The sequence below is a fragment of the Pipistrellus kuhlii genome, unplaced genomic scaffold (genome assembly GCF_014108245.1).
Source record: "Pipistrellus kuhlii isolate mPipKuh1 unplaced genomic scaffold, mPipKuh1.p scaffold_m20_p_12, whole genome shotgun sequence".
NCBI classification, from domain to species: Eukaryota; Metazoa; Chordata; class Mammalia; order Chiroptera; family Vespertilionidae; genus Pipistrellus; species Pipistrellus kuhlii.
Window position 1 is genome coordinate 42920521 of NW_023425427.1, and position 12201 is coordinate 42932721.

Below are 12201 nucleotides of genomic sequence, written 5' to 3' on the forward strand. Positions count from 1 at the left end.
AACAAAACAGAAAGAAAAAAATCTGCATAATAAGAATGGTTCAAATTTCATTTTTTTATATTTTTAAAATATATTTTATTGATTTTTTACAGAGAGGGATAGAAAGTTAGAAACATCGATGAGAAACATCAATCAGCTGCCTCCTACACACTCTCTACTGGGTATATGCCTGCAACCAAGGTTCATGCCCTTGACGGGAATCGAACCTGGGACCCTTGAGTCCACAGGCTGATGCTCTATCCACTGAGCCAAACTGTTAGGAACAAATTTTATTTTTTATTTAATATATCTAACTATATGTAATAAGATGCCTGTAGTCTATGAGTCAAGAGTCCTTGCAATGAACGTTGTTGAAGAGGGTGTGGTATGGACAGACTACTGGGTGCAGATTCCAAGCTCTGTTATCTCAGACCACATAGTTATCCTCTTTATGACTCATTTTTTCAGTTACTAAATTGCAATAATAATAATACCATCGCCCTAAAAACCTATTGTGAGGATTAAATATGAATACATGCAAGGAGTTTGGAATAGCACCTACAACCTAGGAAGTATTTATCCTATATACATGCAATTGTAATTGCATTTGTGCATTAGCTACATGTTAGCAATTATTATCATTAGCATCATGATTATCAGAATATTTTAAGTGATTGCATTGCCTGACATTTGTCACTCCCACCCCTCACTCCTCAACAACTTGATGTGTTAAGTAAGTACACTGGAACCTGGTAAACAGACAAGGTGAAAATAAAATCAGAAAACGATAAAAGAGAAACAGGAAATTCTGGTCTTACAGTAATATTCTGCACCACAAAGTCGGGAACTTCATCATTGGTGGGGTGGATGATAACAGAAAATGGTTTTTCCAGGGAACGGTGCTTCCCATCTGTGACATACACCGTGAACTGGTCGGCCGTGGGTTCCACCCTCAGGTGCCTGGACTGCACATAGTTAACATGCAAAGCCTTCATGTCTTTCCACTGAAACGAAGCTGGAGCACACCGAGAGTAAGCTGGTCAATAGGAAATCCTTGTTTCCAAGCTACTAGTCCTTAACCCTTTAACCAATAGACTATATCTCAGCAAATCAAACAAGAATCAGCTCTCAGGGTCTGCTACAAAGACTATCAGCTGTCAACATAAAACTGGATATCCATAAATCCTACAGAAGGGGTAAAATTTGCATGGAAAACAGAAGAGCCATAACTGAAAACTGCTAGCCAGGATAAGTAGGGACTTCATGACCATTCTTCATATACTTAGGTCAGGGAAATCTTCTCTTGATTAAAACCACTTCTGCATGAGCAGTTCTTGTCATGCTTCATTTGAAAGAGGCCATTTCTCTGCCTTTACCAGAAACTAAGGAAGTCCTGTACCATCACTGTCAGATGAAAAAGACACGGAGTCAAATGTTTTCTAAGCCACATGCTGAGTTAAAAGTGTGGGCTTGGAGACAATCTACTCTTTATAGACTTACCTTTCCTCTCCTGGGGCCTCAGTTTCTCATTTATATATTCACTAGAGGCCTGATGCACAAAGATTCATGCAAGAATGGGCCTTTCCTCCCCTGGCTGCTGGCACTGCCTTCACTATGGTCAGAACTGCCTTTCCACTCAGGCCTAGAGCCACCTTTCTGCCTTCCCATGCTGCCCAGAGGCCTGGAGCAGCTGGAATGGTGTGGAACCCATGTGTCATTGGTCATCACCATGGCAACTATGCAAGTGTCCTGCCTCTGCAGCCGCTGGGCACCTGTGTATGCAAATTACCCCTCCATCTTTGTTGGGTTAATTTGTATACTAACTACTGATTGGATGGTGGACATCTCAAAGGTACAGCCAATTAGCATGTTACTCTTTTATTAGGTAGATTTTCTCCTGATAGAGAGTTTAATCAAATGCAATTTTTAAAAATATCAAATAAAAGAAAGTATTCAGAAAAAAAGAAAGGAACCATCTCTTCCAAATAAAAGCAAAATAAGACTCAATCAATCATCTGCAAACTTGACATCCATATCAAGCAACTGATTGAACTGAGTAGAATTAGCTGACCTGCTGTGTTGGTATTTTGACACTGTCTCAAATCAGAGAAAAATGCTCTATGTTGTGCATTAAGTCAAAGGAAAATTGTATAGACTTTAATGCAGTTAATCTACTCTCCCCCATATAACGTTGTGTAAGTTTAAGGTGAGGATATCACAAAATGTTGGCCACCATGAGGTTAGTTAATACATCAATCATCTCACATAATTTTGTGGTCATGGCAGTGAAAACAGTAAAGCAGACTCTCAAAGTGACTTTCAAATATACAACACGCTATTGTTAACCACAGTGTCCATGCTGTACCTTAGGCCCCCAGAAATGATTCATTTTCATAAGTGACATTTCCATTTATTTTGAAGTAAATTTGCATGCATGGGAAATCTCAAAGTTAAAATGAAAAAATACTAGTATTCAAAAGTACCAACTGTAACAATTCCTTAAATGCATATGGTGCTTTGAACATTTTTGAAGTCCTTACCCAGTTATTGAGCTTAGGATGGCCAGTAAGACCCATAAACATAGGCGAGTTACTGCTGGTCATGAAACTGACTTACCTATACTTATGCCCATATTGCTTTTTTCAAAACCCACCGAAGGGAGAGTGTTTTCAAGGTAGCCAAACTGGGGAGGAGAAGTCAAAACAAATTCCAAATCATCTGCTGCCGTGTCAGGGTCAGTGGCCAACAAATGGCTAATGGTGAGGGCTGCTGAGAAACCCTCATCTACCACGAACATGGTACCTGCATGAAAATAATAGCACAATTAGGACTTAGCGTTCAATCCTCCCATCAGAACAGTGAGGACAAAGGAGGTGATTGAAATTCCAATTCAGAGAAGCCTCCCACATGCCCATGTACTTCCATGGGAGATGTTCATTCCCTTCAGCATAATTCTCCTTACGGTGAAAATATTCAGGGGTAATGGGTGGAATTTAATTTGACTTATGGAATTATATTTTTTTCCTTGCACAAGCAAGCCAGACAATAATGGAAAGACAGCAGAAATGCTAAATGCTCCAGTTCAGCCCTTCAGTCATTCTCAAGGAACTCTGATTTCCCTTGTGTCTCTATAGAAGTGACAAATGAAAATAAGGATTGCCAAACTGTTTTAATGATAAGGCACTAAATGTGGTTTATGTACTCTTCAAGATCAGTTGTTACCTCTGTTTGTCAGAGCCTTAATTGCCTGCAAGCCATTATGAATTGCTCATAACCAACGTTTTTTCTTTTTCATGCCTGGTGCTTAATTATTCTGCAGGGACAATGCTTTCTTTCCAGAACATTGCTTGGGAGATAGTTTGCAAATTACAATAACATTCATACATATGTTTGTATTTTTTTTCTGAGAGACAGAACATATACATAATGCTTATGAAGAGATGACTTTCTAAAAAACAAATAAGGTTAAATGTATATAAATGGTCTCTCTGGTATACTCATTCTGTTCTGATAGAAATTATTATGGGTAAAATAAATTTCTCTCTCCCTCTCTCTCTCTCTCTCTCTCTCTCTCTCTCTCTCTCTCTCTCTCTCTCTCTCCAGAAGGCAAATAGTATTTTCCCATGTGAAATAAAACCAGAATTGAGGATTCCAACGTTGTCCTCATCCCAACACACACACACACACACACACACACACACATACACTTGCATGCTCTCTCCATACAGAATTACTTAAATTTTTAAATACGTAAATTATTTTTGCCCCTTAATCTTTTACAGATTTGGGATTTTCCACAAATTTGTATTAAGGTAATTCTGTATGGTGGTTTTCTATTTTGACTGTAAGTGCATTATTCCATTGAACCATGGGCATGGGACTCGGTGAGATAATAGAACTTTAACAGGAAATCACTGTCACCTATTGCAAGTGAAGGTGGTTGGTTGTCCACTGGATGCACTGTGATGTTGAGATCATACACCGGAAAGGACGCATGAAGAGGAACAGATGGGTGAGGTCCATTGTAGCAACAGCCATTCACAAAAGGGCCTGCTTCTTCATCCGAAACCACTAACATAATGGTGTCATAACAAGGCACCAGGCCAACCTCACCACCTGGAAGACACAACTGTAGCTGAAACCTGACTTTTTAAACATATAGAAGACCAAGGTGTTCTCCTCAAACCCCTTCCACGAGCACAGAGTGTTAAGACAAAAAAAGAAGGAAAAAAAAAAGTATGTGGCTAAAATGCAAAACTCCACTTTATCACTATGAAATTAAATAGAGTCGTGAAAATAATGCAAAAATGCTTGCCCATCTGTTGCCTTTGGTGAGATCCCTGCCAGACATCTATCACCATATGGAGGGGCAAAAGGGGCTAATGAGGGCCTGACAGTTCACAAATGATCAAGGAACAGACACAAAACTAGACTAGTGATGGTTTCATTCTTCCCTCATAATTGTTTCGACCACATCAGGAAGAGCAGAAGGCACCCTTGTCCCTGTGGTAATTGTCTGCCCATTTGCATTAACCACCTTAAATGAACAACCATCTACCACATAGTAGTTCCAAGAAATAGAAGAACATGGATAGGTGAAACACAAAGATAATCCACATTCTTGTCATTTCTTGTCATTTGTTTTGTTATTTTCCTCATTACAAAATAGCCACGATGTTAATAAAATAAAAACAACACCAGGAAAAGAAATGAGATTTCTTTTCTTTTCTTTTCTTTTTTTTTTTTTTTTTTTTAAACTCTTTGGGGCTCACACCTATGAGTTTCAAAATGCCTCCAATCTAGGCAGTGAGGGGAAGAGAGAAGATTAGGTGATTTATCAGCGAACAGGACAATCCACTCTTGGGTTACTAACAGCTCTGAAGTAGTAGTGTTCAGCATCCAGGGGACAGAAACGTTCGCCAGATGTGCTTTTGGTAATCCTCATGCATCGCTTTGAAAGTGCCAAAAGGGAAGCAATTAAGTTTGAAGTTTTAATGAGACTAGAGTACAAAAGATCAGGGATGGTATTGTTTCACAAGGCACATTGGTCACATTTACAGAATATTATGCTTGGCATTATTCTCACTATTAAAACACACACACACACACACACACTAGAAAAATGGAGAGATTATATTATTGAGCAAGTAAATGATCAAAGGACAGGAAAAACGGTTTTAAGGAAAAACAGAGGTGAAGTTGAGGAAGTTAGAATTAAACAACCAGCTCTGGCTGGGAAGGTCCATAGAGTGTCCTCCCAATATGCTGAGGTTGTTGGTTGGATCCCCAGTCAGGAATTAACCAATGAATACAGAAATACATGGAATAACAAATTGATGCTTCTCTCTCCCTCCCTCCTTTTCCTTTTCTTTCTCTCTAAAAACATATCAACAGATTTGAAAAAATAGAATCAAACAACCAGCCTCCAAACTTAGGAAAGGTAAAAAACAAGAGGCCTATCATCCTTTAATATACTTAAAAGCCATATTTACTACTAATCATTCACTCAATAAGTACATATTGAATATTTAATGCCTACTATGTGACAATTAGTGTTCTCAGTGCTTCAGTAGAGAAATGAAGACATTTTGAAAATGTCAAAAGGCATTTCAAAGTATGTCAAATGTCAGAAGATCTACTGTGTGTCAGGCACTGACACTGTCTATAGAAAACGAGATGCAAATTTATTTAAAATACCACAGATATGTGTTTCTATTAAGTGGAATGATATGAAATTGCCACTATTGAGCCAATTTTTACCTATTGTGTGGAAAACACATATATCTCAGTCTGACTCTGTACAAAGCACCAAGGGTGAAGAAGATGAGAGGACTGGCTGGGAGAAGGGCACTCATGCCAAAGAAAGTCAAAGATAGTACATGCAGTAACTGTAATTTCAATATAATGGAAGCATGGGAAACATTGGCAGGAAGAGCTGAAAAAGTAGCCTGAGTATTAAGCCAGAACTACAACACAAGTGGAGGAATTCTTTACCTTGAAATAAAATATAATTTAAGGGCATGATTTATACTTAAAACTCTTAATCATAGTGGCATGTAAGAGAACAGTTTTGAATGTCTTCATGTTTACTAATGGGAGAATAGCAAATTAATAATGTATTTTATATCATAAAATATTGATAGTATTCATTTATTAAGCTTATGTTTATAGTAACTTTATAATACTTAATACATATTTTAAACATGTTAGAGATGATTTAAATGAAAAAGGTAATCTATAAAACTGGACATACAATGCAATTACAACTATGTTAAAATTATGATTAGAAAATAAAATACTGTAATACTGAAATGCTCAACTTTGATAGATAAATAAGGTGATAGATCAGTTTTCCCAAAACTTCATGATACTTTTCCATTCTTTCCAGGTTTTCTGCAGTAAGAATGTATTATTTTCATAGTCATAGAAAGCAAATAAAATAATGGTGACAAAATCATTCTCAGGTAATCTTTATAATCACTGTATGTAGATAAGACGTAGGCCACTGAAACTAGATCTTACAATACTGTAGTTTTTTTAATTCAGATCTTAGCAAGATGCCAAATAATTACCAATTGAGCAACTGAATGAAGGTTTTGTTATAAGAAAACATAACAATAAAAAAGAAAAAACCTTTTGAATATATTATTTCTGCTAACTTAACATAGCAAAAAGATTCATTCAAAATAATTTGCCCCATTGTCCTACCTGGTTTTATGAAAAAAATTAGTTACACTCCCTTACATGGCTATCACACTAGAAGAGATTTATAGGCATATATCCCTGTTGCTCAGCACCTGGAACAGGGCATTGGAAGAGAAGACACATTCATCTCACCCTAATTCATCCATGCTGCATGAGCCTGCCAAAGATGTTAACATTATGTTGTAAATGGCAATCACTGGTCTTTGGGTCCCTCTCCACCAGTCTATTTGAGAATGACTGGGGAAATCAAAGAGAAATACCTAGTTATGAACTTTGGAGAGACACTGAAAAACATCAATCATCTGGACGATGCTCCCTGAGAAAAGGAAATAACTAAATAAACCTTATCTAAGACTAATCGCAGGTGAAAATATAAGGAGATATCATTTAAAGAAAAAAAATTGTCTGGGAGTAAATAAAATGTGCCATACTAATTAACACGAGACTTTGGTATCCTACTAAGTCATTGCTTTCCAAAATACACACAAAAATATTATTTCCAAATGTTTTCTCCCATTTCCAAATTAATTCTTAGCTATCTCAATCCTCCTTCCTTGAGTTCCCTACCCCTTCACTGCTTGCATTCTCTCTCTATAGCTCTTCAAATAAGAAAATACTTGAATTCTGATTCCTTTTATTTCCACTACCAGTCATTTGGCCTACATAGCCAAATGTACTCCTCCAGATGGAATGTACAGGCAAGAGAGGCATATAGGTGATAAACATGAAATGGTAATTGAGGCAATGGAAGGATGTCAGAGGAAGCATACAATGTCATTGCTGAGGAATTGCCCACAATCCGGAATTCTGAAGATGTGCAAGGGGTGATGAAGTACAGATGCATCACACTGCCACTTCCGCATGGGAGTGGGTTTGTCTGCTCATTTAAAGGAAAAGTTCTTCACAAGGGGGTCTGGATTATACTCTTTTGTAGCCCACAGTGCCCAGTACTGTACCTTGCAGATATTAGAAGGTGATTTACTATTACACTTATTTGAATATTTTACCTGAGAACACATGTCACCTGAGTAATGATGTAGTGTGATGCCAGAAACTTAAGCATGATGCTGATCAGTACGTGTTTGCTGCATCACTCATCTGTGTCCATCACTGTTGTGGACAAGTTACACAAAGCCTAAGACTTCATCTTCGCTCCTCAGAAACTCAAAAGGTGGGTCAGTTACTTCTTAGCAGCTAGATGGCCGTCAGTAAAACTTGGAAAATTAATAACATTTCTGTTATGATGTTATAATTTATGAACCCAGAAACTGTGATAGTCCAAGAAGGACACTGTCCAAAAGAGGATGAGGATGATCCCAGTATGAACGGATGGTCTATGTGTGAGCATCATGAACAGAGCAACAATAACACTTGCTCTTTTTCTACTCCGAAATGCGTTCTATTCCTGAGATCAGAAATATTTCTAAGGATGCTGAGCCTACTGAACAATGGGATACAGGGTGCTGCTGCTTCCTTGTCATGGATGCAGTAAGACTGTCAGATCACTGGAGCCCATAGTAAGGAGTGGGGTTAAGACTGTCATGTTACTGACATTCCTTCTCTCCAACTAGTCACAGCACTGTCACTCACCCGTATGTTTGTAGGTCACGGCCCCTGAGATAACATCTCCCTGAGAGAAGTGATCCACCGTGACTCCACCTTTCCTCACCACCCCATGCTGAGGTCCTCGAGAAATCACAAACATCAGTTTCAAGTCATCACTGTCTGCATCAGTAGCAAAAATGTGTTCAGAGGTGATGACCACCTCATCGCCCTCTGAGCAATGCATCTGAGGGTTGAGGTCAGGCTTCAGGATCGGTGGCTCATCATTGACGGGAAGCACCTAAGTAGGGGGGAAAAAATGCATGTTTTCAAGAAAAAAGAAAGCAATGACAAATGGCCCAACTGGCAACCCATAGCTCATAGTTGGAATGACAGGCATTTTCAATCTTCCAGGCACATGAAACAATAGCCATGGAACCAGGCCAAGCAGTTTGTATCTTTTAACTTTCCCCATATGAACCATCTTGTGAGAAACGACCCACCTGAGAGACATTCTAGGTAAGAATGGGAGAGCACAGTTATGGTTTGGGACTCAAATATCCCATTTGTTTCCAGGCAGACAAAATATAAATGTGACAGAAAGCATCCTTCCCCACAGCCCCTGTCCTCCTTCATTAAACTCACACATATTCTAGAGCAAGTCTGGTCCTTGCGGTCCGATGCATTTACATCTCCCACATCAAAGTTATTTATACTTCAAATTACTTGATGATTACAAACCTTTCTTCTACCCTCAACTTCCTGCCACCCAGGAAGTTTCTCTGGACTTACAATAAGCAGCAGCTGCATGTCAAACATTTTCAGTTAAATCTGAAACTCCATAACCATCAAATCAATGCCAGGTTTCAGCTTGACAAGACATTTTTCTCTTACAGCCATGAAAATGAAATTCCATGCAGAAGGGAAAGAAAAGCCATGTGAGCTCATGCTGGCTCTCAGGTTTTAAAAAGATGATGGGGAAATTTGAAAAAGCATGTCTTCTAAATGGGAATGAAGGGCGTTCCTCCTCTGAGTTCACAAGGGCAAGTTGGTGTATGCTGTGTGTTTATGTATCAAGTCTGGCCCTGTGAGTATTCTCGCCCCTGCATTTCCTTCCCCCCTGCTTCAGTCAATGGGATCTTTACAATCTGGTTCCCATCAAGTCTCTGCCCTGTGAGAACCTTCAATGGCTTCCCAGCGCTGCTTCTAGGGCTCTTTGACCTCATCTCATGCTATAGGGTTCCTTTGCCACCCCAATCCATTTCACCCCAAAACACTGCCTTCCTCACAAATCAGGTCTTTGCATCATCTCTGCATCTGCTCTCTGCCCCTTGGCTTGCTATGCTCTGCCCCCAGCTCTCTGCTTGGCTACCTCCTCCCCCAGATTACATGTGAATTTCTTGTTCATCATCATATCCCAAGCATCTAGCATAGGACCTGGCAAAGAGAAGACACTAATTAAATATTTATGGAATAAATTAATGTAACCATGTATATATGCACCAGTTATCCTGTTATTTATAATAAACAACTGTTCAACTCTACCAGAAGTATACATGAAACTGTGTTGACACTCTCCTTTAATGAGATAGAGAGTTGGGGTGATAGAAACCTAGCCTCATTTATTTAATCACAGGTAAAAACGTGTATACAATATTCTATTTTCTATTGGCTTATTAGGAAACAATATCTTTGTTCAAATCCTCTGAGTGAATTCAATAAAGACCCTCTTTATTATTTTTCTTGACTTGATCAATGAATCTCATTAATATATTTATGATGACCATCTTGCAGTTCACAAAATAGCCTCTGCTTCAAATGAATAATAAAGTCCAAAGGCAACAGAATCAAAACATTCTTCCTAGGTCAGTGGTTGGCAAACTCATTAGTCAACAGAGCCAAATATCAACAATACAACAACTGAAATTTCTTTTGAGAGCCAAATTTTTTTAACTTAAACTTCTTCTAATGCCACTTCTTCAAAATAGACTCGCCCAGGCCGTGGTATTTTGTGGAAGAGTCACACTCAAGGGGCCAAAGAGCCACATGTGGCTCGCGAGCCGGTTTGCCAATCACAGTCCTAGATAGAAAACAATCATATGCCAAAAATTGCTTGTGCCTTTGATTGGCTTTCAAAGGTCATGCCCTTTTGTCTAAAAAGAAACACATTGTCTTTCCCCAAATGTACTGCTTACTGCTATCAATAAGAAGATGGTCATCAATTGAAATAGGTTAGGTTGGATTATTTTTCCCTAAAATTTGCTTTTCAGAGGGAAAAAACTCAGAAAAGTTTTCTATATATAAAAGTCTGCCAGTAAGAACTAACTTTTCTTATTGAAGCTGAAATAACACGCTGCTCTTCATCAAGATCCCATGGCCCTTAGGGGGATTAAGTGGGAAAATGCAAGGAGGACTCTGCATGGAGACTGGCATGGAGAAGTACTCAGGAAAAGTTAGCAACATGAAAATTAAAATCACCTGGTAAGTTACAATTGAGGCAGTGGTGAGGAGGAAGGAGCACTGGCCCAAGTACCAGCCAATGGCAGCCCAAATCTACACAGTCAAGATAATGACTTTGGGCAAGTCACTGAACCTTCTTGGACCTACATTCCTTCACCATAAAATGGGGATAATGCCTTCTCTGTATACTTCTTAACACACTAGATAGATGTGATCATTCTTAATTATCAACTGTAAAACATTGTACAAACACATTATTATTATCACAAATAATTTCATATCACAAAGATCTGACAAAATTCCAAGGGAAGTAGGATATAGCATAGTAAGGATAATCAGTGACTCTTTCAGGAGCATGATGAGTCTACTGGAATAGAGAAGGTCTATTTCAAAACCTTCCTTTGTCACTAACTATAAATACCTGCAAATCCTATGAGTTATGCTTATGGACTTGGGTGGTCATGCAACAGTGAAACTTGGGGTTCCCATCAGGCCTTTGGGCATGTACTCAACCTTTATGTGCAGATTTTTCTTCATTTGTCAACAGGTGGAAAAGAAGCCTTTCCAACACACCACAGGCAAATTCACACAGGGCACCGCACATACTAGTAAACAGACACAGCTTCCTCCCCACTACAACGAAATCCTAGTGATACTAGTCTAATCTGCCCAGCCGCAGCTTGAGAGTTACAGCTCAACAATATTAGAAATAATTTATATATAAAAGCAATTACTTTTAAAGTTAAGTAAATGGGTTTGAGGTCAGAGCAATTCTATGTTTAAATGAATTGGAGAGAGAAACATTGTGCCCATTTCACCAGTATAACTTTGCCTTCTGCTGCCTGTCCTGAGACATTCACAGATGAAAGCAGGCATTCTCTTCTTTGGAGTCTCTATTTTAAATTCTATAGGGACTCTAAGCAGGCTTCCAAACTAGATACTCTATTTCTATGTGAACCAAGAAGGAAATGTTCTACCCACCTCGATGTGCAGAACAAATTCTACTGAATTGGTGCCGTCTGTGACCTCCAAGAGTATGTCATCCTGAAGTGTTTCAGATCCATCGTGCTGATACCTGTGGGGATGACAGTGGTCACTGACCTCTCAAGGCCACTAGGAGAGCACAGTGAGCTGCCTGGCACAAGAGTTCTTGCATAGCTTTGGCCATATGCTTAATAAATAAGTATCAAAAATGCAGCGGATGACCTTGGAAGATGGCGATATAATCATGAAGTCACAGATTTAATCACTCATGGACCCATGAATGTAAAATTGTTCCACCCTGGAAAAAATGTGCTATATGCATAGTAATTTCTTCCCAAATTAAAAAGCAGTCCTTCAGCTTGCCACAATGGGAATCAGTTGGTGCAGCTCTGGCTACTTACAGAAAATACTGGTTGGTGGATGCTGAGACTGAGCAGTAGGCCGGTAAAAGCAGGACACTGGATTTTCATGATTTTCCCTCCTCCCTCACTTTTAAGGCTTATCCTTATGCCTGTGCTCTGGATCTATTCA

At 38.9% G+C, this 12201-nt stretch overlaps 1 protein-coding gene across 4 annotated transcripts in view; it reads right to left on the reverse strand.

Annotated features, from left to right (window-relative positions):
* The window catches only part of FREM1 (FRAS1 related extracellular matrix 1), a 143217-nt gene that overhangs the window by 68631 nt on the left and 62385 nt on the right, over nt 1-12201 (reverse strand). For all 4 annotated transcript variants that reach the window (XM_045580249.1, XM_045580248.1, XM_036434094.2 and 1 more), the window contains 5 exons: nt 11668-11761; nt 8275-8527; nt 3901-4095; nt 2596-2781; nt 798-994 (listed from right to left, as the gene is read on the reverse strand). In XM_045580249.1, the coding sequence (XP_045436205.1) occupies nt 798-994; nt 2596-2781; nt 3901-4095; nt 8275-8527; nt 11668-11761 (925 nt within the window). The remainder of the gene's footprint in view (nt 1-797; nt 995-2595; nt 2782-3900; nt 4096-8274; nt 8528-11667; nt 11762-12201) is intronic.